Below are 27,407 nucleotides of genomic sequence, written 5' to 3'. Positions count from 1 at the left end.
CTGGAGATTAACGTTCTGTATAAACTTGCTTGCAACAGCTTGATCACGTTGACTACTGTAAGGGTTCAGAGGAGTTTCAGGCAACAGTTGCGTTTTACTTTGCATTATGTACAAAGCCCTTGTATGCGGATCTTTCTGTCTCTGTGTTGCTCCGTCTCGTAAAGCAAGCCTCTGGAGTCTCTCTCTCCGCATGACACATTCTCCTAAAGTGCGCATTTTTAAGCGATGGCTTTTCCATAGCCATCGCGGCCGTTTTGAGTCCGTTTGACTTACGGAGTCCCAACGCTTTGCCACGCTACTCCCAGAACGTTTGGAAAGTCTCTAAAGCTTTTAAGGGATGGGGAAGGAAGGGGGGTGGGAAACTGTTGCACGGGCTTTGTAGATGCAACTGACCACAGTTCACTGGAATCAGCCCGATCAGATAAATAAAATGAAAGCGGACGTTTCTGGAGATTATCTTGAAAGCTTTCCATTAGACTGTACCAGGGGTATTCGCTAACAACAGCCAAGTGTCCTGGCTGAGGAATAGAGCAGCCCATTGCCAATCCTAGCATGTATCTTTTAGATATCTTATTTGTATCTGTTTACCTAATTCGGTTGATATCCAGTAAAGATATTGGGGGTGGGGGTGGGGAGTAGTGGGAGTTGTATTTGCCAGAAGTTTTATTTTATTACAATAGGAATACATCAATATTTTGATAGAAATGTAAAAGTGTAACGAATTGTTCCTCCAGCTTTCTGTTGCAGCACTGAAATATTCAGATTGGAACAAAGAACATGCAGTAGGGGGAATAGTTGATCCTTAGGAATGAAAGCCAAACAAAGCATTCAGACATTGATAAGAAACACATTGGAAAACAAAAATAAACTACTTTATAATATCACCATGGGACCTGCAGAAAGTACAAAACAATGCTGCTACATAGGAACATGAATCCCTCCCAAAATATAATTATAGACGAGCCCCTTGCATATGTATCTCAAGCACGCATCCAAAATCAATGACTGTTTTTTGCTCTTGCAGAAACACACCAAGTCAAAAGCTGAGGGTGGGTGTATTACACACAAGGACTTGGAACAATGTATGGCCACCTCTGTTAGGAATGCAACCTTTTGTGAATATGCGTTACAAATCAAAGCAAATGTTTCAGTTAATTTTTGAGTCTACATTGTTTCTGGTAACTTCTGTTAAGAAGCCTGACCAACTCTGAACCATAAGGTTCACAGATATTCCATCAAAAGGATGAAGATTGCATTCAGAATTCCAAACCGTGTATTATGGGCTTGGCATCAGCTACTAAGAATAACAATTTTATTGTTTATAGCCCACCCATCTGGCTGGGTTTCCCAAGCCACTCTGGAGGCTTCCAGCAAAATATAAAAAATATAATGTCAAGATATTAAAAACTTCCCGATACAGAGCTGCCTTCCAATGTTTTCTAAAGTTGTGTAATTCTTTATCTCCCCAACATCTGATGGGAGGGTGTTCCACTGGGAGGGCACCACTGCTGAGAAGGCCCTCTGCCTAGTTCCCTGTAACCTCACTTCTTGCAGTGTCCAAGCTGAACAATGGGGGTGGAGACGCTCCTTCAGGTTTACAGAACCGAAGCCGTTTAGGGCTTTAAAGGTCAGCAACAACACTTTGAATTGTGCTCGGAAACATACTGGGAGCCAATGCTCAGGACTGATGTTATATGGTCTTGGCATCCACTCCTAGTCACCAGTCTAGCTGCCGCATTCTGGATTAATTGTAGTTTCTGGGTCACCTTCAAAGGTAGCCCCACGTAGAGTGCATTGCAGTAATCTAAGCGGGAGATAACCAGAGCAAGTATCCCTCTGGCAAGACAGTCCGCGGGCAGGTAGGGTCTCAGCCTGCATACCAGATGGAGCTGGTAGACAGAATTGACCTGCGCCTCCATGGACAGCTGTGAGTTCAAAATGACTCCCAGGCTGCGCATTGGTCCTTCAGGGGCACAGTTACCCCATTCAGGACCAGGGAGTCTCCCACAGCTGCCCGCCCCCTGCCCCCAAGTACTTCTGTCTTGTCAGGATTGAACCTCCATCTGTTAGCTGCCATCCATCCTCCAACCGCATTCAGACACTCACACAGGATATTCACTGCCTTCACTGGCTCCGATTTAAAGTAGAGGTAGAGCTGTGTATCATCCGCATACTGATGAACACCCAGCCCAAGCCCCCTGATGATCTCTCCCAGTGGCTTCACATAGATGTTAAAAAGAATGGGGGAGAAGACGGAGCCCTGAGGCACCCCACAAGTGAGAGCCCAGGGGTGTGAACACTCATCACCCAATACCACTTTCTGAACACGGCCCAGGAGGAAGGAGTGGAACCACTATATAACAGTGCCCCCAGCTCCTCTAGTCAGTCCAGAAGGATGTCATGGTTGATGGTATCGAAGGCTGCTGAGAGATCCAGAAGGACCAGGAAACAGTTTTCACCTCTGTCCCTAGCCCACCGGAGATCATTGACCAGCATGACAAAGCAGTTTCAGTCCCATGACAAGGCCTGAAACCTGACTGGAAGGGATCCAAATGGTCTGCATCCTCCAGGCATGCCTGGAGTTGTTCAGCAACCACCCACACAATCACCTTGCCCCACAGAAGTTTGAGATTGGCTCAGAAAACCCAAGTTTAAACTGGCCGCCTATCTTGATCTGCTGTGTAGACTGTACCTTATACACGGCCACATATACAACCTGTTGACTGTTTCATAATCTGTAAAGAGGCCAGTCTGGCTTTAACTTTTTATATCATATTACACACAACTCATCAGCACTCAATGCCAGTTCATTTTTGAAGAGCTGTTTGAAAAGGACTCAAAAAAATTGCAGTTTTGGTACCCAATATAGCAGCCTAGGTTTTAAAATTACATTTGCTATCTGCATTGTCTCTCTTAAGGAGTACAAGATGACATACATGGGGATTATTTTGTTTTATACCCCCTAACAACTGTGTAAGGTAGGGTAGACTAAGAGTCAGTGACTGGCTCCAGGTAACGTAATGAACGTTGTGCCTAAGCAGGTATTTAAATCCAGGTCCCCCAAGCTGGAAGTCCAACAGACCACACTATTATTAGAGCATCTGCCTCTTATAGAAGATAGAAGTGGAGTACACCTGTTTGGTGACACAGATAGATGGTCCTATTCCTAGGAAGTTTGGTATTAGAGGGTTTGGGGGGGGGGAGGGCGGTTGACAAACTTAAATCATTTAGGTCTGAAAACATTTACGGCTCATCGCAGAGACACACATATTTACTTGTGAACAAAACAGGCACCCTTTTATTAAATGTAAAGACACCACTTGAAAAATTCATAAGATCTGTTTCACACATTAGGAATTCAACCAGAAAAGTGTAGAGGGGGAAAAAATGACAAAAGATTTGTTCTTACGGTTGATAAAAAATTTATACCAAGGCATTCAAGTAAAGTTACTTTCTGTGTTCTGATTTAATGAATCATTTGAGCAGTATCTGGCCGGGGTGACACTGATGTAAGGCTCATTGAAGCCTGCTCTAATGCCTACTGGTATAGCCTTCCCTAGGACAACAAAAGCAGAACAATGTGTCAGACTGAAGCAAGATCAAAGTAAGTGCAGTTCTGGGGATGCTATGGGGCTGGCCTACAACACATCTGGATCTGTGAATGGCTGGCAAGCACATTGGCTGCCCTATAGACTCCAGTGACCCAGCAAGCCCAAAAGGAGGAGAAGCAGCAGGGCGGTAATAAACAGCCTTCGAAGTAAGATTTTCGCAATCTTGTAATTCAAGCTGAAAGCCGTACAAAGATTGCTCGATGGTTTCAACTCTTAACTAAAAGGTAGACCACGACATTTTTTTAAAAAAGCCACCAGTGATTTCTTTTATATATATATATATATATATTAAGACAGAACAACTAGTGCCAGCTTTTAAAACACAGTTTACAAAGTGCCTTCAGATGCTGTGAAACATTTTCCCCTCTGCCATTTAATTTTAACGGCAGGATCCGTGTGCTGATATTATGTTTCCCGTCCTACTGCTCTCCGGGAGGAGGCTTTGCAAGTGATTGCAGTACAGTGGTACCTCGGGATGCGAATGGGATCCGTTCTGGAGCCCTGTTCGCATCCTGAACAGAACGTAAGACGCAACGGCGCATCTGCTGGTCGCGTTTTGCCGCTTCTGCGCATGACATCATTTTGAGAATTCGTGCATGTGCGAGCAGTGAAACCCAGAAGTAACGCGCTCTGTTACTTCCGGGTTGCCGTGGAGCGCAACCCGAAAGCGCTCAACCTGAAGCACATTCAACCCAAGGCATGACTATAAATGCAAGAACCTCAAAACAGCATAGTGCGGGCAGTCATCTCGTAGCCGCTAGGACACCGTGCCCAGTTTTCTGGGACCCAGTTGCATGTGCGGGCAGCTGAAGAGGGGCACAAATGTTCTGCGTGCTAATGCTACACTTTGTTAGATTGCATCCCAGGTCTATGCAATTACTTGGATATCAAAGCGAGGGAACTAAACTTGAAACTTAGCTCATTAGGACCCTTAATTCATGCGGTCCCCAGGGCAAGTGTGTCAAAGAAGCTTTGGGGTATCAATGAAATGTCTAAATCAGCAAGGCTGAACTAAAACAAAGAACAGCAGTTTTTCACTTAAGAAAGGGCCTAGCTGCAGAATCTGTTTCAAAAGCCCAGCTTTACTCTGGGAATATATAAAAGAAAGGAGAGAGGGAAATAAGAGCATGTGCAGAATGCACTGCCCTCCTCAGACGATCCCCGCCTCACATCTATGGAGGGGAGGTAAAGCATTCTGGTGAGGTGGATATCGGAGGTCATTTCAGAAATAACGTGTTGATTAAATGGAAGCAGAGAACGCTTACATAATCCAAATTAAAAGGCCTGCTCAAATCATGTAAGAGAATGCATAATTAAAGAGACACAGACACACAAACAAAATGCTTGGGCAGAATTTGTTGACAATGTATATATCTGACACCAATTATAGCCAGGCAGCCTTGCAAATCGTACGTCAACAGTTTTCGATGTTTCACTGCTTTTGCTTGAGAAAAAGAGAGGACCTTAACATGCATCAGAAATATTTAAACCCGGGTTGGAGAATCTGTGATGCTCCAAATGAACGAATGAATTTGTTGTTACAACCATCATGGTCATTTCAACCACCACTAAAAAGAAATATACATACTGCAGGGCCACAGGGTCCCCACTTCTGATTTCAGCACAATGTGATAATGTGAAGTGCAAGTTACAGAATCATCTTAGCCCTTCTTCCCCACACACAATTTTTTTTGGGGGGGGGGAGGGGGTGTATATTAAATGTTTGAGACACAGAATGTGTGCTCCTTCATGGCTACCTTTAGACACTTATGGTCGCAGGGCACATGATGCAACCACCTTTCCGGATTTAAAGCAGGCCTGATTTAAAGTCAGCACCTGGATGGGAGAGCCAGCTAACTGGGAACCCATCACAAACCACCCTGAGAGTGCCATCATGGAAGACTGACAGAAGAAAAATGCACCAAATAAATAAAAATAGACAGATATGAGTAGACAGCAAGGTAGCTTGCTAATGGCTGAAAGAACCAAAAAGCATTCTCTCCATTTCCAAGCCTAAGAAATTAATTTTCTGCAGACTTTATGGGAAGGAAAGGCAATGCCCTATTTGACTCTCCAAGGTCACCCTCATGCCCTATTTTTCTACATTCTTGTCCCCACTGCAAGATGCTGGCAAGAGATAGCCGACAAAACTGGCCAGATTAAAGACTATGCCTCTCTTACTTAACCAGCTGACCACTCAGCAACACTGAAGAACCACTAGCACAATTCTGTTGCTGCTAATAAACTTAACAAAAGATTGAGAAGAAAGGAATTCAGTTGTAGTACTTACACGGACAAAAGCACAATGGCAATCAGGGTCCATACGGGAGTTTTGTGAATAATATTTGTATTTGTTAACCTGGGAAAAAAACACCATGAGCATTAACAGTTGTATTATTTCAGAAATTGTTAAGAGTGATGTAAAATCAATAATAAGTCAACTTTTTGTGTCTACTTTTTTTTAAAAAATGGGCTTGCTCACACTAGCCCACAAAATTATCTATAGGTACAAGGTTCTATACATAATTCATCCAAACCAGGGTTATTTGACAAAAGAGGTATCCTTTCAATGGCAATATAAGAAATGTAAAACTGCTTCCACTTTTCACATTTGATGGCAGCCTTTAAAAATGACAGATGCCTTCTTATTAATTGGGGGTATACTACGCAAAAAGAGACGCGGGTGGCGCTGTGGGTTAAACCACAGAGCCTAGGACTTGCCGATCAGAAGTTTGGCGGTTCGAATCCCCGCGACGGGGTGAGCTCCCGTTGCTTGGTCCCTGCTCCTGCCAACCTAGCAGTTCGAAAGCACGTCAAAGTGCAAGTAGATAAATAGGTACCACTCTGGCGGGAAGGTAAACGGCGCTTCCGTGCACTGCTCTGGTTTGCCGGAAGTGGCTTAGTCAGGCTGGCCACATGACCTGGAAGCTGTACACCGGCTCCCTTGGCCAATAAAGCAAGATGAGCGCCGCAACCCCAGAGTCGGTCATGACTGGACCTAATGGTCAGGGGTCGCTTTACCTTTACTATGCAAAAATGCAAATTATGTTTCCCAACCTTGGGTCTCCAGCTGTTTTTGGACTACAGTTACCATCATCCGTGACCACTGGTCTTGCTAGCTAGGGATGGTGGGAGTTGTAGTCCAAAAACAGCTGGAGACCCAAGGATGGGAAACACCAAAGACGACAAATGAGAGAGACAGTTAGAGGACTAAGGTGACCCAGCAAGCTACACGGCCCACAGAGATATGAACTGAGGTCTCCCCATGCATGTTCAGGCAAGCAAAGCAAATCATACATAAAATTAACATCTTGCTCAGGGCATCACAATTCATACTTCCACAGCTGGGGTCTGGCTAGGGGGCAGGAGCAGAAAAGCTTTTTCAGCCCCAGAGCAACCTTCCAGGGGCCATATGCAGTAGTGCAGGGGGCCAGAGCCAAAACTCGGAGGAGCCACAAATGTAAATATTGCATTAGTACAGTAGACTAGTTTTGACGCACCCATCTCTACCCTCCCTTTGAGTAAGCAAATGGCATTACCAGAGAAATTCAAGGACACGCTCCATCCAGGCAATAAACAGAGGGTGCAAAGGACGACTGGGGAAGGATGTAGCTTGGGAAGAGTTTGCAGCATGGGGAAAATCTCAAGGGTTGGACAGAGAAGCTTTGGAGGACCACATCTGGCCCCTAGCCCTGAGGTTACCCACCCCTGGTCTACTGACTCCTGCAGGACCAATATTACAGCACAATAAACATTTACAAAGCACCAGAACTCCTCTCTTTAGAGTCATACCTGTGTCTGGTTTTACTGATTTATTGAACTCAACCTTCGCTACCTTACGGGATATCTTTGGGAGTAGAAAAGGCTAAGCAGTAAATCATTTTCTGAATTCACTCAGTATCTGTCAGAAATTCTACTTTTTCCACATAAATGTTGATGTATTCCTGAAAGATAGCCTACTCCTTTCACTTTTTGAAAGGAGAGTGGAGTTAAGATAAAAGAAGAGATTAAAGAAATACTGAAATGTGTTTAAGCTAGTTGGGAAAATATAGTAGCGTAACAAGAACGGCTGGAAGTCAAGTCACTTGGTGAGTGTCCGTATGGGGTAGGTGTGTAGGTATGTTGATATGTATAGTATAGGTAGGTATTATATAGAGTAATGTAGGTATGTTTTATGTTATGAAAATTAGGTAGTGTGTTGTGTACCTGTATTGTGTAAATGTATATGTATGTGTTTTATATGTTAATAAAATAAATAAATTATTAAAAAGAAAAGGCTAAGCAGTAAATTCTACACAAATCCAGAGTGGAGTCCCTAAGATAGTTGGATGACACCTTGTATATCTCCTTCCGATGACTCCTGCAGCCAAGCTGGTGCCAAACGTCTTGCTCAGCTTTCCTTTGGACCACATCAAAGACTGTCATCTGGGCAGTCCAGGATCTCCGTTGACACGGCCCAGGCTTGCGCCCCAGGGAAGTAACGAACACCACAGTTTGACAGCACCCCCAGAGGCACACTCCATTGTCTCTAGAGACAGGTGGACGCCAACAATACTGTCCCTTCTCTCAAATAAGCTCATGGTAGCACTCAGTGACAATGTTTTGAAAACATAGAATCCTAAAATCGTAGAATCATACGAGTTGGAAGGGACCACAAGGGTCATCTAGTCCAACCCCCTGCAATGCAGGAATTTACTACTTCTTCCTTTCTTTCCATCCCTTACCCTGCCACCCACATGGTTCTTTTCTACTCGGTTTGGAAAAGTACTCTGAAAATAATCTTCCAATATCATCTGGGAAAAGGCATACAAAATGATGGCACATCTTATCTTTAGGAAAACATACAGAATTATCATTAATTGATAATTAAGTTCAAACCCCCCCCCCCACTAAGGAGATTCTTGCATCCTGGTCCTAATCAGATACGAAGCAGATAATCTAATGTTAATTAAAGCCGATGCGCAACTGACTAGGAAGGAAGCGCCACTGAACTCCATAGCAGTGTTTGAAATTAGCCAGGCGCCAGGCGCATTTTGCACCTGGCTTTTGACTACTTGTGACCAAGTGAAGATGCCTGGGTACCAGGATGACACCTGACATCTCCACCATCTGGAAGTGCATGCCTAGGGATCACTGGATCTGGACTGTTTTCACATACTAATACTCCATCTTGTCGAATGCTATCAATTCTATTTTACCTGCGCAATCAGAATGAATTTCTGGAACCAAATTGCTCTTCCTGTGCAGCCTGAACAGGAGCAGTCACCATTAAGAAAGAGAGGTCGGAATAGGCCAAGATATATGTGGAATGTCCCTGGATCAAGCAACTTTTCTTTTTTAAAAATTCTCAAAGCTCTTAACCTAGTCCTAGATCAATTGCCAGATGTTTAACTGAGAATCAATCACAGCCAGTCCATCCTTTGCCCCAAAATGGCAACTAGTCATTCCAATTTCACAACTGTAACCTTGGTTTAAGGAGCCATTTGGCAACTAGCTTATATAGCTGAGTTTCTAACACTGCTCTGTAGGATTTGCTTCCAGGAAAACATCTTTGGAAGAGTTTTTTTTTTTTAATTTTAAATTTTTTAAGGGCTTGTGGCAGTATGGAAAAAGCCCCACTCTATGCATAGTGAGGCGTACTTGCAAATAAGAGATGGAACAAAAGGCTGAAGGTCTGGACTCTATGCTGATGACAGTGCTAAACACTTACAAAGAAAGGCCTGACAGAATCATTCTGACAGGCAATTCATATGTAACCTTCCAGCTAATCGGCCCCGATGAGATACAATGGAAGAGACAGGTCCAAAAATCACTGGGGAGAACTCTGTCAAACAGCAGAGAACGCGGCTTTGTTTCGGTGCCCTACAAGGAGGCACTATTGATCACAGCTCAAGAAGGCATCATTCTCGTACACAAACGGAGAGATGCAGTTATTTGTGTCAATTAACTCTCATTCAATGTCAGTATTGATTGGCAAGGTCTCAACACTAGTTGTTGCCATCAATATGCTCCTTGCAGCGGAGACACCAACAATCCGCTCCGCGGAACAAGGCAAGGCAGAGACGGCTGCATGGCTAGACGGGAGGAGAGGCCGGGGTTCCTCAAGGCAGAAGCCGTCAGCTCCAACTCTTGTCCCAGAGCAAGTTTCTCACCTGCACAGCGGTAGCGAAGGAGCCGCTTCAAGAAGGAAGCATGCAACCTACAGGTGTGAAGCCTTAAATAATGAGGAGCAGGGAAAGGGCAGTCGCTTTCAGAGACAAGCTGTGCGTTGACGCCAAGGCCTCAGAAGAGAAAGAAAGCTTTCAGGGAACAGTCAAGAGCATGTCCCATGTAGAAATGGTTCACTAGTTCTACCGGCTAACACTATTTGCCTCGGCGCGGCACAAGTCAATAGGGTGGAAAATAGAATTTCTCATCTTTTAAAAGTTATTAGCCCATATCGCTTTGCTATGTGTCAGGCAAAATGCATGTGCCTTTCAAATGCAAACCCTCCGGAAATGAAACACACCACAAACATTTGGTTGGAGGTGGCAAGTTTAACCAAGGCTGGAAGCAATGGTGGTTTCACTTATAATCATAATAATTTTATTATTTGTACTCCGCCCATCTGACTGGGTTGCCCCAGCCACTTTGCTTCCAGCACATATAATAACATAAGAAAACATTAAACATTAAAAACTTCCCTATATGGGGCTGCCTTCAGATGTCTTCTGAAGGTTGTATAGTTAACATCCACACCGTGTAAGGTAAAAGTGCATGTAATAAGCTGAAGACCATTCATTCAGAGGTGAACATGGTTTGAATTCTACCTTAGACCAAGTAGAGCACTAGCAAAACCAGCTGCCAGTTGAAAAGGTCTAAAGCAGAGCCAGGGAACCTACTGACCTGCAGCTGTTCCTGGACTGCAATTCTCCTCTGCTTTGGCCAGCTATGGTCAGGGGTGATGGGGCTTTAAAGTCCTGCAGCATCTAAAGCAGAGCTTTCCAAATTTTTGATGTTGGTGGCACACTTTTTTGGACATGCATCATCTCACGACACAGTAATTCAGTTTTGCATCATTTCGTGACACAGTAATTCAGTTTTACTAGCAAACTGGAGGTTAAACTAACCCTTTCCAGCCCTGGGAAGAGTGTGGAGAGCATTCGTGCGACACACCTACACACTTAACATGTCGCGACACAGTTTGGAAAGCTCTGATCTAAAGGGCTACAGGTTCCCCAGCCATGACCTAAACCTCTACTCCTCTTCTTCCCCTTGGTAAATTCCGAGTCCCAAAAACGAGTCTAGAAATATTGAGGACCGTTTTATGCAAACTTCTTCATTTGGCTTCTTTATTCAGCACCCCCCCCCCCCGCTGCTCCCTTCTTCGCTCGTCAACAAAATGACCCAGACGGCTCTGGAGATTATTTGACATCTCAGCTTTCGTAACAAAAGCATACAGGCACTGAGGGACTTTGCTTAGGAAGAACTATAACTGTTCCTAAAACGTCTCCAGAGAACTCTTTAGTGTACTTCCCAGCAGTGGAGATTGAATAAAATGGTGCACAGCCAAGGATGAACGGCACGCGCTCCTTTAAAAACCAATGGAGCTGAAAATGGCTGTTGCTCAGTTCACCACACGCTCTTTTAGCCGTCGTTGGGGGTGGCGGTTGTTTGTTTTTGTAGCTAAATTCCCCTTCATAATGAACCATGCATTTTTAGAGCAGGGCTTCTTTCAGACTCAAACACACAAAAGAAATACCTGTCTTACCACCATTATTCTTTTAATTCTTGCTTTGCTATTACAACATTGCCTTTTAGCCACATACCAAGCTGTAATTAATGTAATTTCATCTGACAAGTGCCGATGGTTTTAATTTTAGTCACAATTGTCTTTACAAAGGATTATTGCTGGGCATCGTGAATGGTGAACCGGAGGCCCTTTAGTTGTTATTGGACTCAAACCCTCTTCAGCTCCAGCCAACATGACCAATGGTCAGGGGTGATGGGGGTTGTAGTTCAACAATATCTGACAGGCCACAGACTTGGGCTTTCTCCTAACGCACAATTTTACCTATCGTCTTTAATTTCTGGAGCTAAATGAATTCAGCATTGCATTATGACCTTGGTTTGCAAATCCATTTCCAATCATGGTTGCAAAGGAGGTAGCCATGGTTAGCACAAAAAACAAACAAAAACCCACTAGTGCCGATATAATGCACAATGGTTTGCTTCCAGAATGAAAGAAGGCAGTTAGGAAAGCAAGATAGCATTAAGATTGCATGAGGTCACTAAAGGTGGAATAATATGTCTCTTAAAGTTTATCCTTCCTCTCTCTGCCTCCCTTCGAAGGAAAGGTGACCTTAATTTCCTCGTCAGCACAAACCACCATAATCCATCACAACCCATAGCTAATAAATAACCAAGTGTACAGGTCACCAAAAATACACTGAGCAGAAATACACTCAACTAATGTTCTTCTAAACTTTTAAAAATATTTTAAGACTTAGAATGTTCCATATTATGTCCATTTTGGTTTGCCTCCCCCAAAAATTCACGACACGCAGAGCTAACAATCGTGTGGTCCCTGGGATTCCACTTCTAAAGGCCTCCCAAGCACTCCCTTCCTGCCACACAGCTGTGCAGGGCCTAAGCAGATCCATGACATCAGGGCAGCTAAGCCAATGGTATCAAGAGAGGTGGGGCAGGCAGAGGGGTCATAGGTTGAAGAGGAGACCGTAAAAGTGAAAATGTCAGAAGAAGATGGAAAGAGAAATGCAGAACAGTTGGGGAAGATTCCAGATGTACCTGAACACATGCTCTCTGCATTCTGACAACATGGTACCAGGCTACAGGTTACATTCATAACCAGTGAGCTCTAAACAAGCGATTGAACAATTTCATTGCTATCATTTATTTCTCACACACCTACCATAACATGTTATAGGTGGCTTAAGGTAAAGGGACCCCTGACCATTAGGTCCAGTTGTGGCCGACAATTGGGTTGCGCCGCTCATCTCGCTTTATTGGCCGAGGGAGCCGGAGTACAGCTTCCAGGTCATGTGGCCAGCATAACTAAGCCACTTATGGCGAAACAGAGCTGCGCACGGAAACGCCGTTTACCTTCCCGCCGGAGCGGTACCTATTTATCTACTTGCACTTTGACATGCTTTTGAACTGCTAGGTTGGCAGGAGCAGGGACCAAACAACGGGAGCTCACCCCGTCATGGGGATTCGAACCGCCGACCTTCTGATCCGCAAGTCCTAGGCTCTGTGGTTTAACCCACAGCGCCACCCGCGTCCCTATATGTGGCTTACTACTTAATTAAAAAGGAACAGTTGCATCTTCCTTTGTTGTGTTCTTCCTTTCCCCTGACTTTCTCTCTCTCTCTCTCTCTCTCTCTCACACACACACACACACACACACACACAGAGTCCCTTCCAAACCCAGCATATTTCATAGTGAAGTCTTTATTTTTGTGCTTAAAAGAAATCTCCGAAACGTAAACACCAGAAACTCTGCAATCAGAATATACAAACTGCAACTGCCTTCATGTGCAGCTTTAATCTAATGAATTCAGACAAGATTACTTTTAGGATCACAGTGATATTCTGATGGATGTACATATTTGCTTACTTTAGTTTGCAGAAGGTGGGGTTTTTCATTGCTTTGGTAAGGACAGATTGTGAATATGAAGACCAATATAGAACTCCCACTTCCTGAACCCTTGAAGCAACAACAACAAAGCCAACACAATTTGCTAAACCTTTGAAACCCAGGACTGGAAGCTTGGTTTTAACATGCAAAACAAAAATAAGAAAATTCTGAGTAAAGATATCAGATTATGGGCAAGATGCCAGATTTTACACTACAAATTCTCTATTATTTTAGATGTGCACGCTAGGTAAAATAAGCATGCTTTTGAATACATAGGAGCCGGATTTAGCCTTCAGCCACCCTGCTTTAGGAAACTTGGCCGGACACAATGACCCACAAGTATCATTCCAACTTTAGGACTCTAATTCTTTACCCATCTTCTCACAATAAGGGATAGTAGCTTGCAACTCACTGGTGCCGCTTAAGAATCATAAAGTTGGGATCACAAAGGTCATCTAGCCCAACCCCATGCAATGAAGGAATCTTTTGCTCAATGTGGGCCTCAATCCCACAACCCTGAGATTAAGAGTCTCATGTTCTACCGACTGAGCTATCTCAGCAGTCAGCTTTGAGAGTCTTTTCTGCTGCTAGGATTTTGTTAGCCAAAAACCTGGAAAACACAAGAAGTGCCAACTGTGGAGGAATGGCAGATGAAGATGATGGATTTTTGGGAGCTAGCCGACCTGACCAGAAGAGTCCACGACCAGAAGGAGGAGGAGTACCAAGAAGAATGGATGAAATTTAAAGACTATTTAGCTAAATATGTTAAGATAACTTAAATAGAAATACTTGCAAATACCAGATTGGCTTAGGAATTAAATATGTGATGTTATAGAATAATATGTTTAAAGTTAATATGATAAGAAAGAAAGATGTTAATTGAGTAAGTAAATTTTATGAGAAATTAGTTTTGGAAAACTCTTGCAATGATATACATTGAAACTCAGCCAGGAGGATTCAAGGAAGTCACCTAACAATGTTAACAATAGTGGAACAATTATAGTTAGGATTTATGTTTGTTTGATTGTTTATAAATTTGGAAAATCAATAAAAAATTTGGGGGGAAAAGAGTCTTTTCAGCTTACCTGAACGTCTTAACGAGATCTTTAAGTTCACTGTAAACATCCCCAAGAGGAATCCGAAGAGGCCCCAAAACAGGAGGCAAACTGGAAAGAAAGCAAAATCAGGCCATTTATTAGCGAATGTACTCCCTGGCGAACACTGGTCATGAATGGTTAATTAAAAAAACTATACAGTGGTGCCTCGCAAGACGAAAAGAATCCGTTCCGCGAGTCTCTTCGTCTTGCGGTTTTTTTCGTCTTGCGAAGCAAGCCCATTAGCGGATTAGCGCTATTAGCGCTATTAGCGGCTATTAAAGGCTTAAGGGATTAGCGGATTAGCTGCTAAAAGGCTATTAGCGGCTATTAAAGGCTTAAGGGATTAGCGGATTAGCTGCTAAAAGGCTATTAGCGGCTATTAAAGGCTTAAGGGATTAGCGGATTAGCTGCTAAAAGGCTATTAGCGGCTTAGATCAGCTGATAAGCGGCTTAGATCAGCTGTTAAGCGGCTTAGCGAACAGCTGTTAAGCGGCTTAGGGGCTTGGGAAAAAGGGGGGGGGGGAGGGGAAAAAAACCCAGGAATCACAAGATATTTTCGTCTTGCGAAGCAAGCCCATAGCAAATTCGTTTTGCGAAGCACCTCCAAAACGGAAAACCCTTTCGTCTAGCGGGTTTTCCGTCTTGCGAGGCATTCGTCTTGCGGGGCACCACTGTATTTAGCTTTGCTGGACTTTAGCCTACGCTCGCAATTTATTCTCACCCCTTAAGTGATTCTCCCAATTCAACAAATGGCTCCCTTCTGGGTGTCTGAACAGCAGGTGTGAAAGAGGTACTTACACTTTCCGAAGCTTTTCGAGGACAATCCGTGTTCGAATCTGCTGCTGAGCTTTAGAATCTACAAGCGGGAGGGCAGGGGGCCGCTGATGATCACCCTACAGGGCACAACAAAAGTATTATTTTTTGGGGGGGGGTGACATAAAATATATTTTAAAAACTGCACAGGAGAGCCATAGCTCAGTGGTAGATAATCTGCTTTGCATGCCAAAGGTCCCAGATTCAATCCCCAACTTCCCCAGGTAGGGCTGGGGGAAATCTCTGCCTGAAACCCCAGACAGCCTCTACCAGTCAATGCAGACAATGCAAAGCTAGAAAGACTAACGTTTAACATAGGAAGCTGCCTTATACTGATTCAGAGCAGGGTTTCCCAAACTTGAGTCTCTGGCTGTTTTCTGGCCATCATCCCTGACCACTGGTCTCGCTAGCATCAGACTTCATTGGATACTAGCTACAGTTGGCAAAAACTTGTAATGTAGACCATTTTCAGTTCCGAAAAGGGAAGCAGGAGGTGGGGTGGAATTTGCACGTGAGAATGAAGGACAGTGTGTGAACAGACAGGAGGCAGGCGTGCACCCAAGGCGCTGCTCCTAATCTTTTACCTTCATTGTTACATCTGCATTGTTATTGTCGTATTTGACAATGAATCTAATGCGCACCTCAATTTTCAAAACCTCAAAATCCAAAAAAGTATCTGCTGACGAATGTAAACACGCCATCAAATCTAACGCGTGCCCTAATTTTCACGGCATATTTTGGCCAAATAAAGGTGTGCATTACATTCGAGTAAATACGGTATTATTATTATTCGGCTTTGATACACAGTTCTTTCATAAATCAAGGTTTACAAAAAGACTGCTTTTTGGGGGAGGAGGGGGTGTGTGCATGTCTTTAACCAGCCTATTTCTCCAGCAAGATACTTACATTGTCATTGCTGTGATGCTGCTCCCCTCTCGACAGGGTTGTCAGATCTTCTTCGCCTAAGGCGAAGTTTCCTCTGTAAAATTCCTGCACCTTTAACTCTAACTGCGAGGTCTCTTCTTTCAGTTTCTCGTAGCTGGGCATAGGTTTTGCTGCTGGACTCAAGGCCTTGAAAGGCAACGGCTGGCTCAGAGGGTTCTGGGTGCCTCTCTCAGAAGCGGCCTTGTTAGGTTCATCAACACTCTCCAAGTCATCCTCGTCAAGCTCCTCCTCTTCCTCGTGGCCAGCCGCCGGAGAGGTCTGTGGGGCATAGGTGGCTGCGGCGTCGCTGCCGTGGAGGAGCTTCGCCGTTTCCTCAGTCTTCCATTCAGTAAAGGTCTGCCTCAGCCCTTCTAGCAAGCTGCATTTGGCAGTGAGGGGGTTGGCTGGGCCTTCCCAGCTAGGCTTTGCAGTCTGTTTCGATTTGGCAAGCAACCTTTTAAACAGTTCTGCCCCTTTGGGGCTCACACCCAGGAAAACTACTTGCGAGCCGCTGGAGCTATCTCCAAAGCCTTCAGAGAGCCGGACAGTTTCAGAAGTAGGACTGGATAGAGAAACAGGAGCTCCTTTAATCCGAGAGCTATCCAGAACGTTTTCTTTTCCTCGAGTGTCTAATTTGCACCGACTTAACTGCTCTGCGGCATCATCAATTGAGGCGTCTGCATTGCTAGGTTTGGGTTGTGCTCTCCGCACGCACTTCTCTTTGAGAATACCCTTTCTGGGCAATGGATGTACACTCTTTTCTGGCAGAACGGAGGATATGAATTCTTGTTCGGCCTCACTGCTGCTCTCACTGTCTGTGCTGGAGTCGCCCTGGGTCGCTGCTGGAAGAGGGTTTTCAATGTCTAAAGTGTTGATTGCTTCGTTGACTAATTTTACTTCCTTCCCAGAGTGGCCACTGTTGGGGGTGGGGAAGCAAACAAATATAAAAACACATTGACAAAACAAAAAAGGATAGAATAAGTGAGAGGAGAATCTGGCAGCTATAAAAGCATCACAGCAACTTTCAGTGTGGCTGCCCCCGTTCTACGGAACAGCATCCTGTAGAGATATGGAAGGCACCCATTTTCTGCAAATAACTGATTCATTTTTTGTTTGTTTGTTTCAACAGGCTTCCCCAGCTGAGTGGAAAGGTTTCTGCTTTAGGTGTTCGTTTTGCATTGATTCTAAACCCATCTTCATGTTTTAAAATTTGTTCTTGTCACTATTTTAGCTGTTTTTATGGTATGTCTTGAGGCAAGCCATAAATCAGGCATAGGCAAACTCGGCCCTCCAGATGTGTTGGGACTACAGTTCCCATCATCCCTGCTGACCACTGGTGCTGTTAGCTAGGGATCATGGGAGTTGTAGTCCCAAAACATCTGGAGGGCCGAGTTTGCCTATGCCTGCCATAAATTAATAACAAACAAACCAGCAAGCATGTTTATTAACTAGAGATCTGAAGAGAGAGAGATGGTCTTCACATTCATGACATGTGTGTTTTCCTAGGGAGGGAGTTACACTGAGTACCACCACTGAGAAGGCTCTCTTTCTCTCTCTGCCATTATCTATACTACACTTTTCACAGAATCATAAAATTGTAGAGCTGAAAGGGATCCCCTGCAATGCAGGAATCTTCTACCCAATGTGGGGCTCACATCCATGACCCTGAAAAGCACCATTGTGCCATTTTTAATAGTCGTGGCTTCCCCCAGAGAATCCTGGGAACAGTAGTTTGTTAAGGAACTGAGAGTTGTTAGGAAACCCTCTCATAGAGCTGCAAGTCCCAGAGTTCCCTGGAAAGAAAGACGGACAATTAAACCACTGTGGGAATCATAGCTTTGTAAAGTGTTTCCTAACAACTCTCCAGACTTAACGAACTACAGTTCCCAGGATCCTTTGAAGGAAGCCATCGCTGTTTAAAGTGGTATGTTCCTGCTTTAAATGCATTGTGCAGATGGGGCCTCTCTCTCCCTAGCTGCCACCTGCCTCGCTTTTGACAGCAGCGTCACCCAGAGGAGAGCCCCAGATGATTGATGCTTTCTGCCAATGGGCAGGCTGATGTGGAGGCAGGCGTTCCCTCTGAAGTACTGTATTGGCCTGAATATAAGCTACACTTTCCGCCCCAAATTCTGTTTGTGAAAAGTTCAAGTGCAGCTTATATTCAAAACTGAGCGCTGTGCGCCCACCTCCTGGCACTACTGCCCTGAACGGGGGGAGCGGCCGGCGACAGCTTGGGGAGGTAGTGCTGGGAGGTGGGTCACACCCGTAAATAAGCCTTGAATTTTAAAGATGCGTCTTATTTGTGGGTGCGTCTTACATTTGGGCCAATAAAGTAATTTTGCGCATGGGGATAAAGTGTACCTAAGCAACTGGGCCTTTGAGAAACACCAGTTTAATAATTTCTGGATTTGTAAAGAAAGGGATTTTTAAAAGACCAAATAAATAGATGCTAACTATTTCTATGACAACAAGCACTGCCCCCAGTGATATACTAGAAGAGCAACTGCTGTGAAATTGCATTCTGCTCTAGATGCAGACGAAGTACGGACCACTAGAAATAAAGCCATTGAAACACGCACACACAAAAGCCACCACAGATTGCAGATCCGGCCAAAGCTTTCTCTCTCCTTTTAAATGAATACAAAACCAGTGGATCTGCCCATTTGACATTTTACCTGAAGATGTAAACAAGCTTTCGGCACATATAATTGGTCTCATTTCAGTTACAAAGAAAGTCACATACAAAACACCGATGCTTCGGGCCCGAGAGCAAACACTGTGCTTGTGTCATGTTTCAACAGGTCCGATTGTGCCGCAGCACTAGGGGCAGCTGTAAATCATACAGATCAAACAGACCCTTCGCCATCACAAAAGGGGGAAACAATCAAGGCAAACAGCTCTTTCTGGAGGCCGGCAAGAGCCGTGGCCGTGTGACAGAAGAGAACAGGAAATCAAAGACTTCTTTCAACCAGATTGTGGATACATAAATGAAACCACCACTTCTACCGTACCTTTCCCCATCCTTCAGCAATTCAATGTCTGGTGGCCTTGGAAAACAAAAAAAAGTGCATTTTAGAAATTAAATTGATTTTGAGCAATGATTCGAGAACTGGGGTTTACAGCTAGAGTAGTCTGGCAATGATTTAAAAGGTTTATCATAGACCTGTAGAGTTGGAAGGCACCCTGAGGATCATCTAGTCCAACCCCCTGCAATGCAGGAATAGGCAGCTGGATCAAACCTGCAACCTTGGCATTATCAGCACAGTGCTCTAACCAACTGAGCTATCCAGGCTGGTAAACAACATTAACCCACCTAATCAGATCCAATAATTTGGGGAGAGGAGAGGAGAACCACTGCTAATGGTCAATTCTGACCTGCACGTTTACGTGCCTAAAGGCACATGAATAGGAAGCATCGGGATAAGTTTGAAAAACATACAGCACAGCATGTTTACTCAGAAGTAAGTCCTGCTGTTTTCACTGGTGCTTACTCCCCAGTTATGCATGTTTAAGACTAAAACTTGAATCTTCAAATAGATGGGCTAAGAACGGTAACAGATGATGGAGCAGGGTAGCAGCACTTATCTGACCTCCAGGAAGATGGGTCATTGCTGCTGTTTGCTGGAAGAAGAGTGGGAGGGGCAAGGTGCAAACTCACTGGCAATGGAACTAATACAGTACTGACCATCACCCTATCCTGCTGTCTGCTAATGGCTTAGAATGTATCGGGAGAAAACAATCCTAGCCAGAAATGTTCTTTGCATCCATTCCAACTGCTCAATTTGGACCTGATGGCGATGGGGCAGCATTATGCTGGAGGCGATTCCAAAGGCCATGGAAGAACAATGCAGTTCCAGGTGAAAATGTGCTCTTACAAAGTATTTTTGGGGGGAAATCCTTAAAGTATCATAAAAATACCTAAAACTGGTGCTCAGCAGCTCTTTCTAATATGACTCTGTGGTATGTCAGGAGCTGTCTTCATTTCCATGTTATTTTGTCTTTAGAAAAACCTTTTTGGGTGCACCTATTCCTGGATCAAGGACTATATGTGTTGGCAATGATTTTTTTGCAATGTGTTTAGCATCACTATTGGGTGGGAGGTGGGCAGGTTTCTAAAGCTGGCATCATTTAAATGAAAAAAAGAAAGAAAGCCTCGCAGCAACATACTTTTGGATACTGCACTTATCTCAGAATAACTTCATGCAATTCAAGTGAAGTTTTACTTTTCTGGTCTGAAAGCACAAAAAGAAAATGTTCTTCCAACTTCTGGAATTTAGAAATAATCTATTCAGGACTGATAGCTAGTAATAGATTATTGGTTCTGATTTTTTAATCAATATCCACATGTGTTACCTGGAACTGGCCTTTAATAAGGTGGTGGTTTTTTTGCTGTATTTCTGTGGCATTTTGCCTCCGAATAGTGAGATGGTGACACCCAGTGGCAACTTGGTAATTTGCAAGTCACCATTTTTCTCTTTAGCCTAGTCAGATTCCTTTCCTACCTCCTAGGTTGACTAGGTCTACTCTTAAGAGTCTATTAGGCAAGTGTCCTGTTTCCAAAGACTGAATCACAGTCCCCTTTGGTATTGTTGCTAAAATTAGGACAGCTGCTCTAATAAGATTAGGCAAGGTAATCCTGCCTTTAAAAAGACAGATAGATTTGAGATGGGGCCTGATCCAGCAGAGCTGGAAGGAGCAGACCTAATGATCACAACCGGAGGCAGATCCTGGGGGGACACATAGCCTCCCACTTTCCAAAGGGTTTCACAAGACCCAACAAACAGCTGATCATTAGGCCTTGGAAGCCTATGTGCATATAGATTTGCACAGGGCTTGGCAGGCACTGCTGATCAGATCAGCCCACAAACCACATTTCAACTGAGCCATTACCTGCCCCAGACCCAACAAAACTCTGGCTTCAAAGTCACCAGCAAAACCATTCACCCAGGCTGTTAATCTGCTACATGTATGAAATCAGGTGTAGGGTGGGTGGCCATAGGCATGGCTTGGCCAAAATGGTCTTGTGGGGCCACAAGGAGAGGCTTATGCAAGTGGGTCAGAGGTTTGCTACCCTCTGCCTTAGCTGGATATTCCTGAACCAAGTTCCTCCCTCATGCAGTTCAGCTAGACTGACCATGCTTAAGAGGTTAATAAGGGTTTGAGCCTGCTATTGCACCTGAATAGCCAGCTGGGAAAAAAATCTTCTCCATCCCTGGGCTACATCTTTTGACAAAGGGTATTATCTTGAAATGCACTGAAAAGAAAAGAACAGTGTATTTTTCTACGCATGTTTTTGGTGTTGTTTTCCTTTCAAATGATGCCCAAGAACAAAACCCTGGGCCTAGCCAAACAACATTATCCAATTACCTTTCTTCTTCTCGCAGCCACACAGGACTTTTTGAAATCTGAGCTTCGAAGTATTTTGATGCTCTGTAGCAGAAGTTACTGCAAAAGCACTGCCCCCCCCCCAAAGAGAACAGCAAATGTCAGTTTCATACTTTACAAAATAGATATAAACTTGATAAAAACTTTGATAGATTGGTGAGTGTGAAGAATCAGCTAACACACTGAATACAGATTATTAACATTTTAAGACCAGTTGCTAAGAACAGGAAGTAGGATGCAATGCAAGAGCAATTATTCTCTGCCTCTGAGTTGCAATCTAGTCATGCATCACAAAGCTCAGCAAATCAGCTTGTACTGACTTCATTACACTGCAAGTTGCTCTTTCTGTGGCTCTGAATTGGTAGGGCATGAAGAGGTACTTGGCAAAGGTACTTAAAGAGCTGAAGAAGCCAACAGCAGCAAGAAATAGCAACCCAGAACCTTGCATGCAGCCAGCATTACACCTCTAGAGCCCTCGGCAACACTGAACCAATTTCTTGCTAAACAACAATAAACGAAGAAATGATAATGTAACAAACAGCTTTTAAACTTACCTTTCTTTCAGTAATATCATACACTTTGTTTGTTTTGGTTGATATTTTGTACTTTTGTTTTGGCACCTAAAAACAAATAAATCACAAACACTGTTTTGCAAATGTATCAGTGCTCCCTTTAGCATTCCTCTCCTCTAAAAGAATATTCCATAATTAACACTACTGATCAAACCACATTATGTTGAACTGAGCTTCTTAAACCACACTTCTGAAAATTGCTGACATTTTTTGTTTAAATGCTGAGGACTTCAGCTTGCATTTGAAGTCTTGAGACGTGGAGAGCAACATGCTGCCCCACCTAAGCTATATCAATTTTTAAAAATACAAATCCTTACCCTCTGTAAGAAAAGCCAAATACCTGAATTGGACACACCAATGAACTATGGTGCATTGTTATGTACATGAGCCTTGTGCTCCTCTGGTGCAGCTGCAATATCAAAAGCTTCTGCTTCCATTTTTGATCAACCATAGTTTAGCATTACATCCAAAACCTAAACTGTGGCTAATATTAACTATGGTTTATTGAAACAAGCCAGCTTCATAAACCAAGGTTTGAAGTTGGCTTGTTTGGGTAAACCATAGTTAAGACTAACCACATTTTGTCTGGATTCAAACCTAATGCTAAGCTGCAGTTAGTCGAAAATAGAAACAAAAGCCTTTGCTTCTATCTTGGCCACACTGGGGAGGGAAAGGTGGCCAATGTGCAAACAGATAATCTTGACTCAAGTCTCCTATTTTAATTACTGTGCTGTTTTAATGGGATTGTCTTATTGCATATTTTAATTATCTTTATATGTTGGTGTTTTGATGAGACTGTTTTATTGTTTATTTTAATTGGGCATTTTAATTATGGGTGCTTGTATTTAATGCTCGTTTAATTGGGTTTTGTTCTTGTAAACTGCTTGGGCATTAAGTGGCATATAAATTAAATAATCATCTAAAGCTGTGGAGCCCTGGGTTCAAATACTCACTTAGCCAGTTAGCTTACTAGGTGACTTTGGCCAAACCACTGTCTCTCAACCAACCTTCTCCAACATGGTGGCCTACAGATTTTTGAACTACAACTTCTATCAGCCCTAACTACTGGCCATGCTGGCTGGAGCTGATGGGAGTTACAGTCCATATTATCTGGAAGGCATCAGATTATGGAAGGCTGATCTACACAAAGATGACCAAGGATTCCTGTCCATGCACCAGTGAAGTTCAGTTGACCAGACACCACACTCCAACACAGACAGATGCAAAACTGCAGAAATATAAAGAAGCCACTCATAGATTCTTACATTCTGTAGCCTCTTTCGGCATATGGGGTAGCCACACAACTTGATGATAAAGCGTTCTTCCACAACATCCTTATAGTGAAGAGGTGTTATAATCTTCCCCTGAACATATGAAAACACACGGATGTAAGTTACAGGGTACTGCCTTGAAACTCAAAACAAATAAAAAGCTTAGAATAGGAAAAAGCGTTTTCGAGAAAACAAAGCAGCAGAAAATTGGAAAAGGAGCAGAAACTGCGAACAATGACAAAGGGAGTCTGTCTTTTAGATTCTCTAATTTTTTTCTGAATGAAAACAAAGAAGCAACCACTGCTTTTCCTCTGGCAGGATGGAACAGAACAGAGACCGCTTAAAATATTTTGCATAAATGATGCACATCTTCCAGCTGCCATCACTTGTGGTGCTTATATGCACGACTATGTAATCATGATTACTCAGAAGTCACATTTTCTTCAATGAGGCTTATTTCCAAGTAGGTGGCTGCAACATTCAATTTGATTAGGGTCGCCCAGCAAGAGTGCAATGTACCTGACTCTCTTAGAAGGATTTTAAAGAATGAAACATTAAGTTCTGAAATTGTAATAAAACATTGTTTTGTTTGTTTTTTACTGGAAGTCATTTTCATGGAAATCCATGGAGTCTCCCATCAACACCCAAAGGAAAAGTGCCTCAGATTGGGCTGTCAGAATATGTAGGGAGCCCTGAAAACTAAGAGCCTGAGTTACAAACAATGAAGTCTCCCATTTCAGAGTCATCTCCGTTATCAGCTCATTGTGCAGCCTTAGAGAAGTCACTATCTTCCCACTTCAGTGCATCCATCTGCAAAATCGGGGAACAGAAAATGCCTTACAGCAATGATGGGGAACGTCAGGCCTGCAGGGGTGGGGGACAAACTCTGGGTCTGTCTGTCTCTGGTCCTTTGATCTCTCCTCATACCACGTCCCTTTTCTACAAGCTACACCCCTTGCTGGCACTGTTTCACACTTTGAGTGTTTATGCCTGGCTGGAATATGTCCTTGAACTCTGATAATGCCTCTGGTTTGTCTGGATGGGATTACAAATATCTGATGGGACTCCGTAGTATCTGTTACTCCCTCAAATCTTCCAGGACACCTGCTGCTTGCAAGAGAGGAGCAAATAAAGCAGGAGTGGAGTGTCCAATGCAGCCCGTGGGCTGAAAATGCCCTAAGAGAAGGCATTAATATGGGTTGTTTGGTAGAGACCAAAACTCTTTTCAGGGTTGAGGAGATCTAAACAATCATCTGACACCACAATCCTATGCATGCCTAGTCAGATGTAAGACCCACTTTGTTCAAGGGGACTTACTCCCACATAAGGGTGTATTGGGTCGCAGCCTGAACTGTACAGAGTTACAGCTCTGTACAGCTGTACAGAGCATTAAAAAGATCAAGGAACACCCTAACTCCTAAGCTCTGTTCTATTTCTACCACAAGCAATTTACTATGATTGGAAATCTTCAAAGTACCACTCTGGGAAAAGCTGGTCATACTTCAGGACCATCCACAGTGTGCCATATTTTTTAAATTCCACCCTCAAGCTTGTCACACTATTTCCTGTTTTAAGCAAAAGAAGACCCCTCCTTTGTCCCAACTTTGCTACCGTATCCTGCCTTAATGAGCTACGATTTAACTAAAATCAGAGAAACTTAGGTTAGCCACAAGCAGTCTGTAAGTTTCTAATAGGTATATGCATCTCTGCATGAAAATTGAAGGGACAAAGAATGCAAACGTAAGATGCCCCTTTGATTTTAATGGGACTTGTGCACTGGAACACAGAATGCTTTCATTCAGTAAGCCTCATTTAAAACAGTGGGACTCATTCCTGAGCAAACACGGAAGTGCATTGCTACGTGTCTCCAAACTACGTCTGGACTGGGATGAGTATGCAGATGATATACAGGAGGCTGGCAAAAGCTTATTCAACAGTAACAACAAACTTTTTGAAACACAAAGCAGTATTAAACTTGCCAAGAAAAAGAGGACCTACACAATCCACAAGGAATTCTTCCGTAATATCGTCTTCCAACAGACGTTCGACAACCTGCAAGGCTTTTCGCTCAGCCTCAATCTTCTTTCTAATGGCAGCTTCAAGCGCCGCCTTCCTACAAGAGAACAAATTAACCGTATGAATAACACAAGGTATAGGAAACCTGTGGCCTTGCAGATGTTGTTGGTTTAACAGTACTTGGTTTAACTATGCTATGTTTAGAGATATGATACCTTTGTGCAGCATCTTCATTTTTCAAAGCACTTGACTGTTTCTTTCCTAAAAATAATAACATGCAAACAAAGGATTATACTGACTTACGGCATTTGGGGAATACTTTTCATGAGTCTCTTTTCAAAAAAAGTGCTTTCATACATTTTAATGCATTTAGTACATTGGTGTCTGCTTATAGAAGTTTGTGAATTGTATTATACAGGTGTCTGGAAACGGAAGTTCTCTATAATTATGTATGCAAAAAAAGCTGAATGTACACTGCAGAAGCACACCATAAAGCATAAGGAGACTTTTGCAATTTGTCTTTGGCTGCATGTGTAATTTTAGAGCAAACTTTTACCATCTGCAAAGATGACTACTTGCCCTACAGAACAATAGTTCAGGTAAATATGCAACACCACTAAGTGCCAATTAATATATTTGAACCATTATCACATACACGGTTTCAGGAGAGTTAAACTGTGGGAAAAAGTTGTTTTTACATGTTTACTGCCCAGGCTTGTTTACAGAAGGCCATCGTAGCCCAAATTAGCAATACTGAATGCATAGATGGAAGATGGGTAAGCTAAAAGACTATTAAATTATGCACTTATAAACAGAATTGAAATACTTTACAGGACCAATCACTTCATTGGCAGAGTTGCCAAGTCTCTGCCCCGGTGTTGCTCCTTTAAGTGGCAGCCTCAGAGGCCAAATTTAAGCAAGTGATGCTTTCTCCTTCCATCTCTGTGTTAGGAAAAGTATCACGGGTTAAAATTTGTTCCAGTCCTATTAAAGGGCCAGGACTAGGCTAAGCAGTATTTCAACATTTTGAAGAACAGTTTGCGTGAGCCTATTTATTATACCTAAGTAAATGGGCACCACGTTACACGTATGACCCATAAGAGAATCCTGTGCACATGACAAAGCCCTGCCGTTTCCCTGAATGCCACCCTTGTAAATTGAGGTCCTATGTTTTATTTTGGCAAGGCCGTTTTCTGACAGCAGAGTTTAACAGGTGCTGTATGTATCTCCTCATGTAGCCGTGGGCAAATGCAGAAAAGCACCGCCAAGGGGGGGGGGAGTCGATTAACTCACCATATATATGCAGCGCTTTCCGCTTAGCTACAGTCTGGCCCGATTTGAGTACGTGAGCCATTCGAGCTTCATTGAAAGCAAGTCCTATGGCTGTGTTGGGTGAGGTTCCCCTGCCCCTGATGAACTGGCAGGTGTGCAACACAGAATCCTGTAGAGTTTGAAGGGACCCCAAAGGCTGGTCTATCCCAACCCTTTGCAGTGTGGGAACCACAGCTGAATGAATCATCCCTGGTAGGTGGCCACCCAACCTCGATCCCAGCCATGTTTTGCAGAGGAACATTTCCCACAGGAAACACTCAGTGGTAACTTTATAGGGAATTGCCCTCTTAAGAGCGCAAACCTATGCCCCATTTGTCAAAAGCAGGGACCCATCCTATTCAGTGGTGGTCGCTTCCTAGGAAAGCAAGCCCAATGTTAAAAACCGAAGCACACAGCAAAAGGAGTTTGGGTGGACTTAGCAGGCGCCAGGCATGCATGTAAATCCTCAAAAATGAGTAAAAATTCTCGATCAACTATAGTTTTGCCCACCACACCCACTTACAAAAAAAACAACTTTGGGGGCTATCTCCCCCCCCCCCAAAAAAGCTCAACTTTCCCAACAACAAAAAATCCTGGCCATGCCCATACTGTAAACTTGAATAAAATACTGGGGGGGGGGGACCCTAATAGACCACAAGGCACACCATTTGAATGCTTGTGGGGAGGCCTGCCCCTCAAATATTTTATAGGGGGGCTGAAGGGACCTGGGGCCCCAAGGTGGGTAGAGGAGTCTGGCGCTGTGTGTGTGG

At 43.6% G+C, this 27,407-nt stretch overlaps 1 protein-coding gene across 3 annotated transcripts in view; it reads right to left on the bottom strand.

Annotated features, from left to right (window-relative positions):
• Window positions 1-27,407, bottom strand: part of RPAP2 (RNA polymerase II associated protein 2) — a 51,318-nt gene that overhangs the window by 23,602 nt on the left and 309 nt on the right. The window contains exons 1-11 of one of the 3 annotated variants that reach the window (XM_083444904.1): window positions 26,620-27,353; window positions 25,542-25,587; window positions 25,309-25,423; window positions 23,305-23,403; window positions 22,022-22,087; window positions 21,450-21,538; window positions 19,094-19,129; window positions 16,065-16,998; window positions 15,144-15,238; window positions 14,334-14,414; window positions 5,902-5,970 (exon numbers count right to left, since the gene is read on the bottom strand). In XM_083444904.1, the coding sequence (XP_083301030.1) occupies window positions 5,902-5,970; window positions 14,334-14,414; window positions 15,144-15,238; window positions 16,065-16,998; window positions 19,094-19,129; window positions 21,450-21,538; window positions 22,022-22,087; window positions 23,305-23,403; window positions 25,309-25,423; window positions 25,542-25,587; window positions 26,620-26,899 (1,910 nt within the window). In that variant the 5' untranslated portion in view covers window positions 26,900-27,353. Of the gene's footprint in view, window positions 1-5,901; window positions 5,971-14,333; window positions 14,415-15,143; window positions 15,239-16,064; window positions 16,999-19,093; window positions 19,130-21,449; window positions 21,539-22,021; window positions 22,088-23,304; window positions 23,404-25,308; window positions 25,424-25,541; window positions 25,588-26,619; window positions 27,354-27,407 lie in introns of those variants that run through there. The other 2 variants (XM_083444903.1, XM_083444905.1) reach the window with 2 other exon arrangements.

This window comes from Podarcis tiliguerta, assembly GCF_965153285.1.
Source record: "Podarcis tiliguerta genome assembly, chromosome: 6".
Taxonomy (NCBI): domain Eukaryota; kingdom Metazoa; phylum Chordata; class Lepidosauria; order Squamata; family Lacertidae; genus Podarcis; species Podarcis tiliguerta.
This window is presented reverse-complemented; position numbering and strand designations above follow the sequence as displayed.